Raw genomic sequence first — 21,390 nt, 5'->3', positions numbered from 1 at the left:
CTTACAAGATGTTAATAAAGACTAAACAAAACAAAACTGTAAGGCGATTTTACCAATTATCTTCCCTGCTTTGGAGAGAAATACAAAGTCTCACTGGAACCAAGCTGTTCAGAGCCTCACGCTAAATGTTCGTAAGATATTTTCTGATCATGATCCTGGGCTATTCATGGAGTGCTTGAAGAAGTTTGAAGAAGATGATCTAAAGAAAAGGAGATTAAGTCAAAACGTGAAGTTGTATGGAAGCGCCTAGAAGAAATTGCCGCTTCGAACGCTGCAAGTAATGAGGCTGTTCAATCCAAAATACAAGAATTTGCTACAGTACAAGACTTTGTGTCATTTCGATCCTGAGATTGAAAGCCCAATCCAAAATACCAGGACCATATGTTTTCAATCTTTATGATGATCAGCAACAGGGTAAAGACATATCTATCACCTACTTAAAATCTTTATAAAGCTCTTTCTACAGTAATTAAGCTCTGCAACCTCATTCCAATTTGATGGTAAAATTGAATATGTTAAGTTACTATTGATTTTCTGGAGACATAAATTAACAGCTGAAAAATATCCATTATTGTTTGGGTGGCATATCAGCCATAATCCCAGATCAAACTGGTTGCACCTAGGTGTGAAGTCCAAAACATAGGAGGGCCAAAAAGTTTCATAGCAATACACAACCAAAAAAGTAATTAGAGAGATTATAGAGAACAGCATGGAACAATAGAGCGACAGATTAAAAGAAAATAAGACTCAGATGTAGGCATTAATGACACAATCTGCAGCAATTAAAAAACAGCTTGCCTGGATAATGGCCGAGATATCATCACTTTGAAAAATTAATAAAAACATTAAAAAAACAAAGAAAATAGATAGCTCTTGATGTGTGAGAAGGTCCTCTAAAAATGGCTAACACATGCACCATCTCCTTCTTCTGCCCTTCTCACAAAAAATAAAAAAGAATAAAATAGGAAGCTACATTTTAAGAACAAATTAATGTGGAAAGCTTGGTAAGCGGGTTGCCAACAATAAGGAGAGCAAGCCGACCAGTTTTCTTCCCTCTTCTCTTTATTCATATAGCTACAGCCAGATCCGGCAACTTCAAGATCAGGGCAACCCAAAACCCTAACCTTGGTACTTGTAGCGCAAATCCTAACCACCATTATAAAATCTACCACATAATATCAGGAGAAAACGAAGAAAACCCCAAAAATCAAGAGGAAAAAGAAGGGATAAGCTCTATACTGAAAGAGAGAGAGAGAGAGAGAGGACAAAATTCAACATCATAGAGAACGCGACCAACAGGGGAAGGAAGAATGCCAATCGGGACTGGACTACCCGCAGCAGAGGGGGGAGGAATGACCCTCTCTGCCTTGCCTACCTGCAGCAGGGGAAGGAAAAGAACCCGGATAGGAGGGAAAGAAGAACCCTAGCGCGGCCGTCGACAACTGCGGCCACGGCGGCGATCAAGCGCGGCGCTGGATCCACAGACGGAGACCCCTCGGTAAGTTCCTTCCCCCTTTCTCTTCCTCTTCTTTGTTTCTTTTATTTTGTTATCATGGGGTAAAAAGAAACGGGGTTAGGGTTTACCTTGCTCGGGAAAGAACCAGTTGTGGGTTCTGAAAACCCTAGCCGACGAGCAAGAAGAAGGGGGGCGTCGACGGGGTGATGTAGCCGTGATGATCTTGTCCCGGGTGAGAGTTGGATCGGCCGATCGGGGGGCGTGATGTAGCCGTGGTCACCGTCGACGGGGAGGCACAAATGGTCGGCAAGGAGGAGCCGGAGAGGAGAGGGCGGAGGTCGAGGAGAGGAGAGGAGAGGGGAGACAAGAAAGGGGAAGCGGCGATGCCAGAAGCCCTAACCGTCCAATCGGGACGAAGCCAATGTTTTAAGTTCGACCGGGCTGATGGGGAAGTGCTTCGACCGGGCTGATGGGGAAGTGATGAGGTAAGTCGGTCTGCAAGCCAAATTTCATATCAAACTATTTTTTATCTATAAGGCCGATTGCACCGAACTTGATGTCTCCCAGCTCCCCACTCACGAGGACAAAAAAAAAATCCCAGACCTTCTTCCAAAATCTAATCCCATTGCAGGAAAGCAGCAGTAGGGGTACAAATAGGTCATGACCGGCACCATGAGATTTGAAAATGAGAAGAAGAAATTTGAGTTTTCTGGAGAACGATTGAAATTTGGGTTATCGAAGGAATTTGGGCGGGACGGCGGACACACTTAGTTTCATTTTGGATTTTCCTCCTTTTATCTTTTTTTAATTTAGAATTACTCAAAAATAATATTTTTAATATTTTTGGAATTAAAATTTAAATTTGGTAACGGAAATTTTTGTCAATAACCCGTCACTGCCAAAAATAATCTTTTAAAAATTTATAAACACTTAGGTTACGATATTTGTGACGGCTGAATTTGTCACTATCTGGTTGCAATTTCGGTTATCATTTTGCTGACAGATACCCCGTCACTACGATGGTCACTAAGTTTTGGCGCCCATCCTACCCGCGCATTTTGTGACCGGCCTGTCACTAATCTGTCACTAAGTTTACACCACGGTGACCAAATTTATGTCGGTCACTAATTCGTCACAAATAGTGACTGATAACGGTCCGTCACTAATTTCCCGTCACTATACGCGTGTTTTCTGGTAGTGCCAACAAAATAGGGTGGTAGAAAGGAAGAATCGCACACTAGCAGATATGGCTCGTACCATGTTGTGCGAATCGAATCTACCAAAGTACTTTTGGGCTGAAGCAGTAAATACTGCATGTCATATTTTAAACCGTGCTTTAGTTAGATCTATCTTAAAGAAAACACCTTATGAGTTGTTGAAAAATAAGAAGCCTAATATAAGCTATTTTCATTTTTCGGTTGTCGCTGCTTTATTTTAAACAATGGAAAGGACAATCTAAGTAAATTTAGTACTAAATCAGATGAGGGGATCTTCTTAGGTTATTCCTCATCTAGTAGAGCATACAGTGTCTTCAACAAGAGAACTCTCGTTGTTGAAGAATCCATTCATGTTGTTTTTGATGAAGCTAATGGAGATTCTTCTAGAAAAGAAGAAGATGGTGATGCAGGTATACTTGAAGACAGAATGAAGGAATTCTCCATACAAGACAAACAACATGAGGATGAAATCAAAGAAGATACAATTCAGCAAGATGAAGAAGATCAACCTCCAGCGAGAAATCAAGATCTTCCTAAGGAATGGAGGTATGCACATGGTCATCCAAGGGATCTAATCCTTGGTGATCCTTCACAAGGGATAAGGACAAGATTCTCTTTAAGAAACACTAGTAATTATCTTGCATTCGTTTCACAGATAGAGCCTAAATCACTAGAAGAAGCCGAAAAAGATGAAAATTGGATGAATGCTATGCAAGAGGAATTAAACCAATTTGAACGAAATCAAGTTTGGACTCTAATGAAAAGACCCCCTAATGTTTCAATTATAGGCACCAAGTGGGTATATAGAAATAAACTAGATGAAGATGGAATAGTAATAAGAAACAAAGCTAGGCTAGTAGCCAAAGGATATAATCAGGAGGAAGGAATAGATTTTGATAAAACTTTTGCTCCTGTTGCTAGGTTAGAGGCTATTAGACTACTTTTGGCATATGCATGCTTCATGGATTTCAAACTCTATCAAATGGATGTAAAAAGTGCCTTTTTAAATGGTTATATAATGGAGGAAGTTTATGTAGGACAACCTCCAGGTTTTGAGAACCACTTACATCCAGATTATGTTTTTAAATTGCATAAAGCATTGTATGGACTTAAGCAAGCCCCTAGGGCATGGTATGAAAGATTAAGTAATTTTCTAATTGAAAATAAGTTTAAGAGAGGAAATGTAGACAAAATCCTCTTCATTAAAAGAAAAGGGAATGACTTATTGCTTGTGCAAATTTATGTGGATGATATAATTTTTGGTGCTACTAATGATAGTCTTTGTCAAGAGTTTGCTAAGCTTATACAGGGAGAATTTGAAATGAGCATGATGGGTGAGCTCAACTTCTTCCTTGGGCTACAAATAAAACAATCAGAGGAAGGCATCTTCATCAGTCAGTCCAAATACATCAAGGAAATGTTGGAAAAGTTCAAGATAAAGGATGCAAAGGAAATCAGCACACCCATGGGCTCAAGTTGCAAGCTTGACAAAGATGAAAAAGGTAAAAGTATAGACTGCAAATTGTACAGAGGTATGATAGGTTCTTTACTTTACCTTACTGCTAGTAGACCAAACATATTATTCAGTGTTTGCATGTGTGCTAGATACCAAGCATGTCCTAAGGAATCACACTTGCAAGCTGTTAAAAGAATATTCAGATATCTAGTAGGGACATCTAATGCAGGCTTATGGTATTCTAAACAATCTGATATAAATTTAATTGCTTATTCCGATGCTGATTTTGCCGGGTGCAAACTCGACAGAAAAAGCACAAGTGGCACATGTCAATTCTTGGGTGCTAATTTGGTTTCTTGGTTTAGCAAGAAACAGAATTCAGTTGCCTTGTCCACAGCTGAGGCTGAGTACATTGCAGCTGGAAGCTGTTGTGCCCAAGTTCTTTGGATTAAGCAACAACTTGAAGATTTTGGTATCAAAATGGACAACATACCAATTAGGTGTGATAATACAAGTGCAATTAATTTAACAAAAAATCCTGTTCAACACTCTAAATCAAAACACATAGAGATTAGGCATCACTTTATAAGGGATCATGTGCTGAAAAATGATGTGATGATTGAGTATGTATGTACTGAAAATCAATTGGCCGATATCTTTACAAAGCCCCTTTGTAAAGATAGGTTCAATTTTTTAAGGAATGCTTTGTGCTTGTATGATCCTAGCAAATAGATTGAACTTGTAATGCAATGCTTTGTAAGCTCTAGAGATACATGTGAATGCTACTCAAACTAATAATACACTTCAAGGTCACAAATAGCAAACCTAGTATCTAATAAGTGAAAACATGAATCTATCAAAGTTAGATGACGAATTGTTTGACTTTCCGGAGGATGGTTACCCTCCCTTGGACTCTTCATGGAGATATTTTCAGAGCCTATTTCATAGACATTCGAAATTTGGTCAAACATTCCTCATTTCAATATTGATAATTCAAAAAATCATTATCAAACTTTTACAGGATGTATTATTGAAGGGAAGGATCACAAGCAAACTCACTCTATATTCACCAAAAGAAATCACGCTGATTATTGTGGTTGAATAAAATAAATTGGAAAAAGATAGAAATCATTGTGAAATTTTTCAGTGCCGGAGACGTCTCTGGCAAATCACAGAGACGTCCCCCCGGCGAGACGTCTCGCATTAGTCGCGGAGACGTCTCGGGGACCGAATGAAAGTTTTTAAATTAGGTCGAAACAGCTCGAGCCGACCCGAGCTACCTTCTTTCGTCCCCAACGAAAAACACAAACCCTAGCCTCCATTTTCTCTCCACCACAAACCGAACCAAAATCTCTCCCCATTTCTCTAGATTTCCAATCCATGGCACCTAAGAAAGCTAGGCGAACGGGTGGGAGGCATCCTAGAGTAGCAAACGACGACGAGGAACGGAGGGAAGAGCCCTCCGCGCCGCCTCCTCCGGTTGCTCCGTCAACCGTGACCCTCTCCTGTGCAAATCGCACAGTAACCACAGGTAGATATATAGATTTCCAGTTTCTAGCTAGTGAGGGGTTCTCTATTGGAGAGAGACTCAGTGCCCAAGGTTGGGAACACCTATGTTCCCTAAATATGTCAACATATCCCGGCCTAGTGAGAGAAATGTTTAGCAATATGGCCTTAGGGGACTCGGGGTACACCGGATATGTCCGAGGCACATTGATAGAAATCAATGAGGACATCCTATCTAACTTGCTACAAATCCCCAAATACGGTGAGGCTCCGACCTCACATCCCCAAAGGGAGATTGCCCTAAATCTACTTTTAGGAAGAGAGGACTGCGGCCCTCTTGACATAGTTAAGTCCCAAGACCTCAATGCCGAAATGAGATTGCTTTTGAGCATAGTTAACCGGGTCTTGTTTCCAAAAATCGGTCGCTTCGATTTCGTTTCGGAGCGAGACTTAGCTATTATGCACCATATCTTGCTAGGGATTCCCCTAAACCTCCCTAGGCTCATATTGAACTACATCTCCATATGTCATAGGTATTCCAGATTTAGCATACCTTATGGGATAGTTTTCACCCTACTGTTCAAACATTTTAAGGTTCCAATTCCTGAAAATGAGCCAGAAAAACCTTTGAGAAACATTGACTACTACAATGAGAGCACATTACATAGGATGGAGTTTCACAAGAAAGACGGGTCTTGGGTTAAGGCCCCTAAAAGAAAATCCCAAACCATAGAGCCTGAGATCCCACATCAGGAGCCTGACCATCTCTCTCCTCCACATAGCCCTATGGCCTTTCCTGATGTACCTTCCAGCTCGGCTGGACCATCCACCTCAGTGCCTCCTCCTCCAGTCAGTGGATCACTGTCCCTATCAGATGAGCAGATGCACACCCTAGCATATGTGATATGCCAGCAGATGAGGGAAGAGATGAGATCAATAGTCTCTGCTGAGTTAGCTCCCATCCGTACCTCACATGAAGCACTCCTACAAGAATTAAAGGAAATCAAAGCTCAGATAGAAGCTACAGCGTCAGAATTGGTTCATGTGGGAACAAGCCAAACCTTAAGATCAATTGAGATACAGGCTGAATTGAAGATCATATCGGATGGTCTTCAAGAGTTGACGAGCCCTGGAGGCAATGTGGGCACTGTGGCTGCCCAACTTAGAGGAAGAATTGAAAGGGCAACTCATGAATTTGAAGCACTAGTGACAGCCTTCAATCAGTCTCAGGGAAATCAATTTAAAACCCTAATGGATGCAATAACTGGGTTTATAGAGGCTGCTGCTGGGGCTATTGAGCGTGGTCGCCGGTGAGGGACATTTTGTAGACATCTAGGGTTCATCTTTTTGTAAAACCCTAGGCTTATTTGAAACTTCTTTTGTATTAGCCATCAATACTTGTAATGACTTCAAATGATTGTAATACAATATGAAGGTCATACCTTTCTTTTTGAAACTTTGTGTATATTTCTAATTCTGTGGTATCAAACTCTGTGTATGTTTCTAATTCTGATGCTTTGAATGATCAAACTTAACAATGTGCAATAATATTACTCCTTTCCCAACTTGACAATGCATATGAAAAAGGGGGAGCACAACCTGTAATAACTGCATTTGAAAGGTCTGAAATGAACTCCAAAACAAAGGGGGAGTGAAATGAATGCTGAATTCATTAATAGAAATAACTTGGAAAGAGGGAGCATAACTTGAATATCCTTGAGTGATTCATGGTAATATGCTGAATTCTAATAGGAATTGCATTTTAGGTACCTAAGGAAAATTTGTCCCCTTCATTGTTGATGACAAAAAGGGGGAGTAGAACCAATATATGGAATAGAACCAATATATGGAATACAAAATACAAAATTTACACTCATATTTAAAAGTTGAATTAGAAAAGATAAAATTGAAGAATATTAGCTTTAAGACAATTGCCCTTCTGGAAAAGAAAGGGGGAGTCAAAAAGTATTTAGCTTTCAATTGTCTTTAGCATCAATATTTCATTAATTTACATTTTAACTTGATTCAAATTCAGTTGATATGCCAAAATTGCTCAAGAGCTACTAAGATCAATACTTATGCATAAGGATAGAACTGAAAGTTGACTATATTGAATTATGCACACTGTATCTAGCTCTAACCAAAACATAATACTTGTACATTTGAACAAATACTGTGTATATGTTTAAATTTTAAATTTTGCATATACTCAGTGTTTTGTCATCATCAAAAAGGGGGAGATTGTTGACCCCCTAATGGATTTTGATGAATACAAAACACTAGAGTATAATTCCCTTTATATTAACAATTTATTTGAGGATTTCAGGTGTTTAACTAAGAATATTGTTAAGAATTGTCAAGGCATGTTTCCATATTTTTCAAGGATTTTTTGAAGATTTTTTGAGATGAAGAAAACAGATCAGGGACAGCCGAGACGTCTCCGGTTTGTCCCAGAGACATCTCTGGCACGAAGAGGATGAATTGGCACGTCTGGAGACGTCCTCGGCACCTGGCGAGGCGTCTCGCAGGGTCGGAGTCGACTCCCGACTCTGCGGAGTCGATTCTCTCAGAGACGGCAGAAAGGCCGATTTCAAGGGATGCGCGCGAGTCGTCTCCGAAGGATGCGGAGTCGTCCCCACGCATAAAAAGCAAACTTCCCGAGACATCCCCAGAAAGCGCGGAGTCGACTCTCTCAGGGGATTCCAGAGGACTTGTTTTTCGGTGATAAGACTGCGGAGTCGTCCCCGACGTCGCGGAGTCGTCCCCATGCAAAAAGCGCAAACATCCCGAGACGTCCCCGTAAAGTGCCGAGCCGACTCTCTCAGAAAAACAGAAAAACAAGCATTCAAGCTGTTCTTCTTCAGAGACGTCCCCGTAAAGCGCCGAGTCGACTCCAAACATCGTCAAAAGAATTTTTATACAGCCGAGACGTCTCGCGTTCAAGCGGAGACGTCTCCGGAGCGCCTGGGACACGACTGACACACTTTTGCAGGTTTGTTTGAATTTCAAACGGCTATATTTTTGTGTCTAATGGATCTATTGCTTGTAGGGCTATAAAAGGGAGCTTTTAAGTGCCTTTAAACAACTTCTCACCAACCAAACACAAGATCATTCAAGAGAGAAGAAAGAGAAAGAGGTTCAAGGGAGTTAGTACTTTCAAGAGGAGAAATCAAGTGCATTCAAGCTTTCCCATCTGATTTCGTGCTCAACTACTCACTCCCATTCGGCATTCAAAGCTCGCATTCAAGCAAACGTGATCCACATCGGAAGAACCACCATCGCCCATGCTTCCAACGGCAAAAAGGATTCTTCCAGTTTTGTTGTTTTTCATTGATATATTTGCTTTCTTAAGAGCTTTCAAATCTTTGTAAAACATTTGATTATTATGCTTGTTCCAGTCAAGGGACTTGGAACAAGGGATAGGCGTCCCAAGCCTAGGTTAAATTGGGGGATTGTAGGGTTCGTTGTTAGCCCGGGGTAAAACAACGAGTTGGGTAGTGCACTCGCAAAACTACCGGACTGTAATCGCTGATTATAGTGGAAATTCCCAAAGGTGTTTAGGGAGTGGATATAGGAGCAGTGGAAGCTCCGAACCACTATAAATCTTTGTGTGTTTGCGTTTGATTGTGGTTGCAACTTTAGCTTCACCTTTGCACATACACTTGTGTGTTTTGTTTTAATTAGACAAAAAGTTTTAAAACACCCAATTCACCCTCCTCTTGGGTGACCATCTCTGGGCAACAGATCTGTAGCAATCCATAAGCCTATCCAAAAATCTAACTTTTTTTATTCTATATAAATACACAAGATGTACCTATTACATAATTGATATGAGACTCAACATACGTTCATACGGATCCTTATATGCTATGTTTAAGCCCTAGCATTTTTACCAAACTAAAAATCCAAATTCAATCAAACTCAATTACAAACACCGCAATCTCGTGATCAATCCAAATAAACTCATTCTACAGTATTCTCCAATCTATAAGGCCATCAACCGACTTGATTCCAATATCATTTTGTAACAATATAGAATCTCATTAAAAAAAAAAAGCTAGTTGAAGGTATATGTTGCCGCTAAAATCTGGATTGAGAGGACCGGATGAGCTGGTGAATGGCGAGTGGTCAATTGTGGTTGGGTTCAGATGAAGAGGTTTGCTAATAGTCTGACCTGAAAGCAAGAGAAAAACAATGCAGAAGATCGTCGAATTTTGTTTGGTGTGAGATTCTCCGATGTCTAAATTAGTTGATAATTTTGAGAAACAGTGGGGATTTGAGAGTAATGAAAGCAACAGTATTAGTGTGAGAGAGGGACCGTGCCTGAAGATTTTTCGGATATAGATTATATAGAGTAAAGATTATTACCGAGTAATACGTACGTGCATCTTAATTGTTCGGTTACGTACGTTACTGAGCTTAACTTAATTATTAACTAAAACTTACTAATCACTAATAGACAATGAAACGGCAATTATATTCCCCATTTTTCATATATACACTCTGCCGAGCTCTCTAGCCACTTCATGTTAAAACAATGTATGTACGTATCCACTTGTGAAAAAGTATAATGTAATCTCATCAGTAAAGAAAAAGAACGGAAGAGGTAGAGGTACAGGTTTTGTCGTCAAAGACTATGAGTTCAGACTTATGGCGGCAAGGGATCAATGGATTTTTGATATCTCGGTGATAGGTGCCGAGTTCAGAGTCGCCTGAAAGGGTACCTTTTTTGCCCATCGGATATTGGGTGCGGATGGACTTATTTTTGCAGGCGACTCGGCCACGATAATCGACTGGGTCTGAGGTTGGGGGCGTGCAGATGAGGATAGGTCGCTGCTCTTCGACATTCGCAGACTATTGCAGGAATGTGATGGTCATCAGATCACACATACCTACAGAGAAGCAAATGGAGCAGCTGATTGGGTTGCATCCTATGCGGCCCACCATTCTGGTAGATTTGTATGGAGAGACCGGGACAAAGTACCGAGTTTTTTATCTGTTTTGTTATTTTTTGATTTTGCTGGCTGCATCCATATCCGTAGGATGTGAACTACTATTGTACCCAAAAAAAAAAAAAAGAAGAGGGTGATAGAAATAAATAGAGTAGTTAGAGTAACATCAAGGAGGGAGGAGATTTCCCTCCTGGCTGCCCGGTAGCTGCTGCAATATTCTTTTACGGAAACCGATATGGATAATTTTTAGCAAAAAAAAAAAACCCGATATGGATAAAGATAGAAAGGTGATGCCTTCGCTAGTTCTCGGCCCTATCCAATGACTGACTAAATTGTCCTGTAGTGGGAAAGGGCTTATCTCGCACACTGATGCAACTAATGGGCTGAGGGCCCACTGGACTCTGCTCCCGGCCCCTGTGGCCCTCGTTTCACCCATGATCATATACAGATTACCCCCTATTGACGATTTGGACTCTTAACACACACATGCCAGCCCAAATATAAGATTGAGACAGGAATCTTTTGTCTTGAAGCTAGTCAGGGATCTAACATCAATATATCGTTTTGTGCATTAACGTGAATCCTATACTAGAAAGGTTATACTTCAACGGGACAGCAGAAACGGTCTCTGTTATTCAGGATCAGGGGGGTTGGATTCTTGCAGTTGGTGCATTGTTGTTGTTATTGTTGTTGTTTTAAAAAAATAGATAAATCATATATATATCTAATACGAGTACATAAAAAAAAATAGAAAATAAAATATTACGAAAAGAAAGAAAACCAATGCCATAGTTGGTTTACAATATGCCACCGGAGTGCTGTGTCCCATAGGATGCGACCCAATCTACCACCTTATTTGGCTTTCGCTAAATATGAGTGGCGTGGAAAGCGGCGCAATCCGTGCTCAAATCGTGGATGTCCTGTTGAAGTGGGTGTTCACAACCTGCATCAGGCTAATTGTGAATTCATTTAATCATCGTAGCTGAATCGTCTTTCAGGTAAATGAACTCAACTATCAGGATGAGCCTTCAATGGCTGATGCTCTCCTAGGCAACCTCAACTCAGCCCTAGAAACAAAGGTGCCAAAGATGTGGCTGCCTCCTGCCGTTATCAGTCTAAAATTAGGATCTCTAATCACAAATTCTGCACCTCTACTACTGTCGTTATGGACCATATTGTCATAAAAATTTATCTTTGGAAAGCTTGGAACGGAAGGCTCTCGTATAATGGTAATGGTTTGGGTCGCTGCCGCACGAGTGGAACAAAAGTCTCAAGTATCTATTGCTATCTCAGGCTGTCCAAATGGAGAGGGGTTGAATAATCTCCGCCATTTAGAGCATGGCTCTTTCCATAATGTGTCTCGGGTTCTGCCTTCTCCCCCTGAATGCCCAGGCGTTCCTCTCAAGTGTGTTTCCTTTTTTTTTCTTTTCTTTTTTTTATTCTGCTGAAATAGATGTATCATAACAACTAAAAAAGTCTGAATTGAAGAATCCTTCCTTCAATGAAGGAGGTTCTCTCCAAGAACTTTTTTATTAATATGTCAAAAGCGTGTGTTTCGTTTTTTTTTTTTTTTGCTAATGCGGGTGGATCAGACCTGACGGGACCGGATACACCCAATAAAGTCAAAAAATAGAATACCTCGGAGTGCCAAAGGCAACTCCCCATCACCACTCCATAAGGTGCCTCCGGAGTGACCGCACCGGGGGCATTCCGTTCTCGTACCACACACACAAAAGAACAGAACAGAAACGTCACCACAAAACAGAGAAAAACATCCATAAACAGCACCTACTGCTGCTGAGATTGGATACCCTCCTCCTAGTCATCCTGCTACTACTGGTGGGCTCCGTTGCCACAGGTATCCCTATCATGCTTCTTGATGTTGAGGCTATTGGCTGCCTAACTTGGTACTTGAAATTACTGCTTGTCAGTCTTCTAAATTGCAAGTAACAGTTCCTCCATCTAAATTATACACAAAACGCAACTGCTTGCGTTGCTGATAGCTATTGTGTGAATGCTTGCAGTGCAATCCCTTCCCTCGATCAGTGGAATGATTTGGTAATGTAAATTAAGGTTGCATGTCGTAAGGTGTTTAGAGTCCTACAGTTCGTCTCAGCAATTCTAGCTGGTAGATCATCAGCGTATGTAACGCCTCCGGCCTCCATAACCATGACTCTTCCACACATAAGTTTGAAAGCAACGCTCCACTTCACATTACATCCCAACGGTAAACTACAAATTATTTTTATTTTAGCATACCAGATTGCAGGTTATTTAACTTCTCTTAAACAACAGAACCGGATACAAGAAACCTCTGCTGCGGTATCATAACGTCCGTGCTACAAAACTAACATGGAGGCACACCACGCTGACCCTTGTTGTTTTTTGAGAAGGAAAAGACAGAGAAACGTATGTGAAATCTGAAAATAGAAATAGAAAAAGTAAATGAAAAAGTTGATACGATGCAGCAAAGGGGTTTTTTTATTCACCGCCAGTACATTATATTTATAGTGCGAAAGTAAAACTGAAAAGAGAGTGGATCACAAGATTTACGGTAACAAACCATGACTTGTGATGCGCTAACAATATTCTAGAGACTAGGACTTATTGATTGAAAACAAACATCTGTTATTGACCAGAAACTAAATTTAGAAAACTTAACACGTAGATTTGCAGTCGTGAAGCATATTCTTAAACCTGATTCTGAGGCCGGAAGGGGGACTTACTCTGTTTTCATAGTTCAAGGAAAGCTTCCATCGATTCTAAGACTCTCTATGAAGCGTTTCTCCTTGCTAGCGTCGGCTGAGAGGTAGTTCCAAAAACTGCTCTCTTTGTATTTTTTGGGCCGTTGCTCATCTAGCAGCTCTTTGGCGACTTCGACCTTTTCATCCATAGAAAGACTGTGGATGCTGGCTATCGAAAACCTTTGCTTCTCAGTGTTCAGAAGTGCCCTGTGGACCACGCTTTTGTATAGGCCATTGCTGATCAGCACCTGTAGGTAGTCGCCAATAAGGACATGTAGGAATCCTAGGACCTGTGGGACTTCTCTCCAGGCCTCGCCATTGCTCCCCATGACCTGAAGGCCTTGACAAGTCTGGAGCAAGATGGTTAAAAAGCCATAATCAGAATGAGGAACCAATCACACCGGGCTGGGACGACTTTGGGTAGCAGTTGATGGCCAGCAGTTTCATTCCTTCTTCAAGTTTGTCATTCAGATACCCCTGACCCAATCCCAGGCTTTCCAGTATGGCATCCATCAGTTGAATGGCTAATCTTCTGCTTTCGATTGCATACTGTCCCATTTTTTCCCTGATCGAAGTACTAAACTTTCAACAATTGGAAACATGCCAAGAGGTCATTACGGCTGTATTTTGTTGATTACCTTCTAATGAATGAAGCTACAGAAAATTATAACATATCTCTGCTGTGATTTGCCAAGGGAGAAAAGGATGAAAATTGTGCACGACTGGGTTGTGGTTGGCATACCTGTAGCTTTGTGGGTCTAGCGGCCAGAACTGGACCCACTTACTGAGAGGATGAGCATAGTGTTTTAGGAATTCTCTCGTCTTGCTGATACCATCCCCTGAGCATGTCTCATACCTCACAGGATTCATGATGTCATCTTATGCAAATGCTTCTTTTGCTTCCTTGGGCATTTCGAAAAACCCGGAAGCTTCTTCGAGAGCGCCCATGACTGATGTGTCAATACCATGGTTTATGACCTGCAAAAAGATTAAATTATATATTCCTACACGTATACCATGAATATTTCTTTACCATTCTGCCTCCTCTGTTTTACCTTTCTTGTTTATTCGCGCTTCTTGCAAGAACTAACATAAAGATAAAGATGCACATATTTCTGTCGTATATTTGTCCAAATAAATCAAACGACTCTGGAGAGTTCTTGGCATTGAAAAACACTTTTTTTCCCCCTTGTTGTTCGTGTGTTTGTGTGGACCGATACGTGGAGTTGGGTCGATTTGACGTAGCCTGGCTTAACTGCTGCAACACGAGACCATACACAGTTCAGGAGGAACGAATCCGTCGTCCCGGTCTCAGGTGGTCAAACTGCGTTTGCGTTGCTTAACTCGGTCCAAGCAACGTCCGACCTTTGGGTTGTGCCCATCGGTGTCAGAATGGTAATGTAAACTATGTTAATTATTCGAATTGTATTCTCATGCATGGATTTGTCTCTCCTACGTCGTCTCTAGAGAGAATAGAGGTACGTTAGAATGCAGTCACAGAGTAGGAATGCTCGATGGTTTATTAAGAACCCTTATATATATATATATATATATATATATATATATAGAGAGAGAGAGAGAGAGAGAGAGAGAGAGAGAGAGAGAGAGAGAGAGAGAGAGAGAGAGAGAAACAAGGCAACTAATTATAGTACAATAACATAAAAGAAGAGGACATTTGTAGCTTATTAACCTGGAAACAGCCCAGTTTCCGGCAAGCCTTCCCTATGTCTTCGATAACACGAGATCTGCCCGCGGAGTTTTGGTTCAAGTGGCCGAGATCGACCACTGGCAATGGCTCCAGTCGCTTTGCCGCAAGCTGCGAACGAATGCTGGGTCCTTGGCCGCACAGCCTTTCCACTAGAGTGTTTTTTTTATAGTAAATGTGGCAATTCATATAGCTTTAGCTTGAGTACATCCTGCCAAATCGCGGGAAAGTAAAGAGTATAAAGGAGAGGGAATCTCTCCTATAGATGTCCACAGAAAATCTTCGGAGTGCCGGACGATGAAGGAGGCAACTCAGTCTGCTACCCTGTTCGCCTTCCGAAAAACATGTGCTACCCGCAGACCACCCATCTCCTGAGCCAGCCTACGGGTCTCTCTGATGAGAGGATGGCCATCACCATATCTATCCACATCTCGAATCCCGCCAATCACCATAGAAGAATCCCCCTCAAAGTACACCCTCTCGGCTCCAAGAGACCTCCTCGCATATGACAACCCCTCCCATACAGCCCGAAGTTCTGCTCCTACAACAGTGATCCCAGGTGTGCGCCGACCCCCAGCTGCTACTAGCCTACCAAAGGAGTCTCTGATCATAAATCCGACACCTCCATTTATACCATCCACCGATCTACTACTATAGAAGTTCACTTTGAGATGACCAAGGGGTGGGGGCACTTAAGAAACAACGGTGAACCTAGGCGCTAGAATAGTGGAAAGAGTGCCCCAGATGTCCCTGGCCATCTCAGTAGTGAACAACGCGGTAGTTACGGTGACATCCCTCGCATGCAATACAGCTCTATCCACCAGCAGCCTCAGAAGCGACCTTCTACCCTCAAATATGCCGGCATTCCTGTCCAACCAGATATGGTAGGCCAGGTATGCTCTGAGGATCCCCCTCCCAGAATCTGGAACTCCTCAAAGAAACTCTCAGCAAGTGGATCAAATCCTATGCCGACTCCACCCCATGGGGCAGAGGTGTAGGTGACCAACTCTATATCTCCCTCGACCTGGGGCACTGCAGAAGTGCATGATCAATAGTCTCCTCACTCTCCGTACACACCTCATAGAACTGGGTGACCCACACTCCTCGCCGAGCTAGCAAGCTCCTGGTTGGTAGGCACCCCCATGCCATCTTCCAGATGAAGAGCGGCACACGCGGATGAACCCGCATCCTCCAAATCCATCCTCCCTCAATCTGCCGAGCTGGCTCCCTACTGTACAAAGCATGGAGATCTCTAGCTCGTACCCGCATCCGACCAGACGACATCCATACTAACCTATCAGACTCCTTCTGGGCTGGTACCGGAAGAGCCAGAACCAACTCTGCCAATTGCTTCTCAAAAGCCTCCCGAATCAGCCCAGCTCTCCACTGACCCCCAATAGGGTCCAGCAAGTCCCAAACTCTATATCCACTCAGCCTCGCTGAGTCTACCATGGTCAACAAACAACTAATCAGCTGCTTAGTCACCCTACTATCCTCCAAAACATTGATAGACCTTCCATCCCCTATAGCCCATCTGATCTTCGAAAGCACCAACATGGCTCTGGCACACATCTCTCTCCAGACTGGTGAGTGGTGACGGCCCGCTCGTGACCCAGGCAGCAAAGGGCCATACTTGGCCCTCATCAACGAGGACCACATGCTGTCGGGCTCTAGCATAAATCTAGCTACATGACGTGCTACTAGAGCCTCCCGCCTCACCACCAGTGACTATACCCCCAATCCTCCCAAGCTGATCGGCTGGCACACAATCTCCCATGCCAATAAATGGATCCCGCCTCTACCACTACTCCTTCCCCAGATGAAGTTCCTAAAGATCTGCGCAAGTGTCTTCAGAAACATCACTGGAATGAAAGAGTTGGATAGAAAGTAAGTGGGGATCGCTGTAAGAACAGACCGAACCAAGGTAATCCTCTCCATCATCGATAAAGTGTGCATCTGCCATCCCTCCAACCGCTGCCTGATGCTAAGCTTTAGAGAGGAGCAATCACTGCTACGTAGCCGCTAACCTGAGAGTAGAATCCCCAGATATCTCAATGTGCCTTCCTACTCACCCATCCTCAAAATCTCCAGAATAGAGTTTTTCACTGCCACTATAGTCTTCGGGCTGAAGCAAATAGCTGATTTAGAAAGATTGACACACTGACCTGACACTGCACAATAGTCCGAAGGATCCTACTAATGACCCTTGCATCCTGTCAAGATGCCCGGGCTAGCAATAAGCAATCATCGGCGAACAGCATGTGAGAAATCGGAGTAGCCCCCTCTGCTGGCCTGTAAGCCTCTAACTCATGTGTGGACACAGCATATCTGAGAGCTCTCGAAAGTGCATCTGCATAGATAATGAATAGCAGGGAAGAGAGGGGACACCCCTGTCGCAGTCCTCTAGTCGACTCAAAGAAACGAGATGGCGATCCGTTCACCAAAAGAGCAAAAGAGGGGCCCCAAACGCAACCCATGACCCAGTTGATCCATCCCTCAGGTAAGCCAAACCCCTGCAAAGACTGCTGTACAAAATCCCATCTCATCCTGTCGTAGGCCCTCTTCATATCAAGCTTGATCCCCATCAAGCTCCTCCTCCTTGGGGCCCTACGGAGGTCAAACATAAACTCCTGGACAATAAGCACATTGTTAGTGATACTCTGCCCTCCCACAAAAGCCCATTGCTCCGAGCTAATCAACCTCAAAAAAATGTCCCTCAACCTAGCGGCAAGTATCTTCGTTGTAGCCTTGTACAAGATCATGCACATGCTAATCGGGTGGAAGTGGCCCGGCTCAGTAGCATCCTAACGCTTCGGTATCAGTGTGATGAAAGTCCTCTGCCACTCAGTAGACAGTGTAACTGTACTAAACAACTGCTATATAGCTGCTATCACATCCTGTCCCACAATAGTCCAATACCTATGAAAGAACAACGGAGGAAAACCGTCCGGCCCTGGAGCCTTGTCCCCCTCAAGGGATCAGATCGTCTCCCTAATATTCCTCTTCGGTACCGGACTGATCAGTGCCGCAGCCTCCTCCTCCGTCACCCCTGCCAGAGGCATCGAAATGTCCACTAGGGCTAAACCCCTTGTCTCCTCCGTGCATCTAGCCCTGAAGAAGCTCTCCAAGATCCTCGGAATCCTATCCAGATCCTCCAATGGCTGCCCATCCTCACCTCTGATGATTCTAATTTTGTTCTGATGCCTCCTGATCACTATCGTCTGATGGAAAAATCTAGTATTCCGATCCCCCTCCAAAATCTATTGTACCCTCAACTTATATCTCCAAAGTATCTCTTGCTGTCTAAGAAGAGAGTCATGCAATGCCAAATGCGATCTGAGCTCCCCCACCTCCTCCTTCGATAAACCTCCGCTCTGGACCTGCTGAGCCTATAGTCTAGTAATGGCCTCCTCTGAATCCTCAATCCCCCTGAAGATGTTCCCTACCTCCTCACGATTCCACCTCCTTAGCCTTCTCGTCAGTTCCAGCCTCCAGAATATCCGGTACATAGCATCCCCCCTGATTGGTACTCTCCATGCCTCCCTAACCATCTTCCAGGACCTCGGGTAGCAAAGCCAAAACTTCTCAAATCTAAAAGGGGAAGAGACAGGGATAAGTGCCTCAGTACTCACCAGTAATGGGCAGTGGTCCGATTCTATCCTTGGCAGATGTCTAACATGATGATCTGGAAAACACTGGACCCACCCACCAGTGGCACAAACTCTGTATAGCTCTCCCATATTCGTGCCCATCCCAGTTGATTATTGCACCACGTGAACTGCGGGCCCGAGAAGCCTAGATCAACCAATCCATTTGAATCAAGAAAATCCTGAAACTCCTTGATTTTTCTTGTGTAAGTGAAGGGTTTCCCGCCCATCTTCTCCTGGAGACCGACAATGCAGTTAAAGTCACCGACCACCAACATCAGGTGACCCCGACTGATCAAATGGAAAGCATCCTCCCACAAAATTCTCCTCTTCCTGAAATCTATACTAGCATACATAGCCGCAAAGACCCAAGGATCACCACTACCCTCCGAGATCACCATAATCACCTTTTGAGTACAAACATTGAAGATGTCAACTCTGCATTTGCTCTGAGCCCAAGTAACGATAATGCCTCCCGATAGGCCTTGAGATTCCACTGCATAGAACCCCCAAGAACTCGGCACCACCCTCCTAGCCTTCTGTAGGCTACTCCCCGATAACTAGATCTCTAGTAAAACACAAATGTCCGGGTTGTGTTGATGCACCAACTTGTGGAAGGCCGGGGCAAAGGAGGGCTTCCCCGCTCAACGGCAATTCCATAGAATCACCTTCATGATGCACTCGATGATGCGGCATGGCCCACTCCCCCGGACCCATTGCCACAAGCTTCCTCCAAATTCCTTCCCCCTTCACTCACCACACCATTGTGATTTGCGCCTCTTACTGAATCCATCTTATGGAGTAACAACTGGAGGTGCCTTCCTTCATTGTTGACCTGTGCCAACTGGCATGCTAGGTCTACAGGTCCTTCCTCACAGCACCCAACTTCCCCCCTGCTGCCCTCTATCAATCTTCTTCCTATAACTGCAACTAGACTCACCTCTCTGCACCATGCTTTCCATAGAAATATCTCCTCTCATTATTACCCGTGCCAAATGGCACGCTACAGGATCGGGAAGCTTTGGATGATGCTTGGTTTGCATAGCCGGTGAAGGGAAGAAAAGTGGCCGCCAGGCCTCATCGACCTCCCCAGGCCCTCCCCCAGCTCCATCATTGTTAGAGCGTACCAGCCGGCACACCTTGCCCACCGAGCTCCCGTCAAGGCCATCCCCCTCTCCCACTCCTGGTGCATCATTCCCTTCACCCAGCATTGTCGACCTCCCCTGTCCAACCATGGGTTCGTCTAACTCGCCGGAGTTCTGCCTCGTTGCAGTCCTCTTCCGCCACCCAGCCATTGCTGGCACTACCCGAGACACATCCCTCCGCGGCTCCTTGGGTGTCCACGGCTGTCTCCCATGTCCAGTCCAGCGGGCACCTATTGCCGCCAAAGGTGGAGGCGGGCTGCGGCCCCGCCGGTGGTCTCCTTCCCCCCTTCGCATCGGGCGGGAGGTTGCCGGACCAACCGTTCCTGGGAGCAGGGGCCTGCACGAAGACGATGACGCCGAGCCATCCTCGGTCGGTCGCCCCTTGGGGATGTCACTGAGCTTTTTGAAAGGACTTGGGCCTGGTCTACTGGGCGCTCCCCCCGTAATAGCACCTGGGCCCGGCCTGTTGGACTCCATTAGGCCCTCAAATGGGCCCCGCCCAATGGGCTCCTCCGAATGATCCATCGTCCCAGCGGTGCGTCCGCCTCTTGGGGAGTCGATCAGAGTCGTGCCTCCGCCCAACGAGTCGCCCGCCGTTGCCTTCTCCGGCGACCTCCACCGCGCCACTCTGGATGGATTCTGCCACCCCTCCGAATCCGACGTAGAGATGGACAAGCTCAACCCCTTTCCGGGGAGATTTGGAACTGCAACAGGGGGGCCCTGTGTCGTGCCGGAACTGGTCGAGCCCTTCTTCCCCTTCCGGCTGTCCAGTTTAGGCGCCCTTCCGTGTCCAAGGCGATGTGTAGCCAACTATGGGCCATACAACAAAGGTTCCTTCTTCTCCGTCTCCATTCCCCCCCAGCCCCCGGAATAGTATCCTTCATAGAGTTCCTTCCTTCTCCGGCACTTCCTTCACTCTGGTTTCCTCCTATCTTCTCCACACCTACCGTAGCAGGGGCTGAGACCCAGCTAGCCCTTCCATGGCCAACTCGCCCACATTTAAAGCAGTATTCTGGCAAGTTTTCATACGCGAATGCCTGCCAAAACTTTCCTTCACACCCTTCCACAATACCGTTGATGAACATACCTGGCTTGAGAGGAGCACTTATATCCAGTTCAACCTTCACCCTTGCGAAGCCCCGCTTCTTCCCTTGATCCGTGGCACTGTCCAAAGCTAGAGGTCTCCCTGCCTTCGCCGCCAAGCGGAGTATTATCTCCTTCTCCCAGTAGTCCAGCGGCAAATGGGAAGTCGGAGCCACACCACCACCCTCCCGACCTTGGAGGATCCGGTAATGTAGTTCGGCCTCCATCTCTCAATGACAAATAGTTGTCCGGCCACCAACCTCGGACCACACAATAGGGTGGCCTCTCGATCCTCCTCACAAGCGAACCGGACGGCAATAACACCATCCGACATGGTGAAGCACTCCACCTCATAAGCCAGATTTCAACTCCGTTGCACCTTTCTCGCCACCCGTTCGACTGGGACCTTCCTTCCGATGCTCCAAATGAAAACCGTCGAGCTCCGCCAGGCACTCGTCTTCTCCAACAGCTCAGCTGGC

General features: G+C 44.5%; 1 protein-coding gene and 1 non-coding gene across 2 annotated transcripts; both read right to left on the bottom strand.

Moving 5' to 3' along the window:
- Window positions 1-988: 988 nt before the first annotated feature.
- LOC120104487 lies at window positions 989-1,083 on the bottom strand. The gene has a single exon (XR_005506881.1). It is a non-coding gene; the product is annotated as a small nucleolar RNA snoR109 (small nucleolar RNA).
- Window positions 1,084-13,327: 12,244 nt separating this feature from the next.
- On the bottom strand, window positions 13,328-21,138 carry LOC103715823 (flavanone 3-dioxygenase 3-like). The gene is given in 5 exon segments (XM_039115673.1): window positions 13,328-13,727; window positions 13,729-13,896; window positions 14,074-14,309; window positions 15,022-15,188; window positions 20,916-21,138. Coding segments are annotated over 5 exon segments (1,194 nt in total).
- Between the last annotated feature and the right edge of the window lie 252 nt (window positions 21,139-21,390).

The sequence above is a fragment of the Phoenix dactylifera genome, chromosome 18 (genome assembly GCF_009389715.1).
Source record: "Phoenix dactylifera cultivar Barhee BC4 chromosome 18, palm_55x_up_171113_PBpolish2nd_filt_p, whole genome shotgun sequence".
Taxonomy (NCBI): domain Eukaryota; kingdom Viridiplantae; phylum Streptophyta; class Magnoliopsida; order Arecales; family Arecaceae; genus Phoenix; species Phoenix dactylifera.
This window is presented reverse-complemented; position numbering and strand designations above follow the sequence as displayed.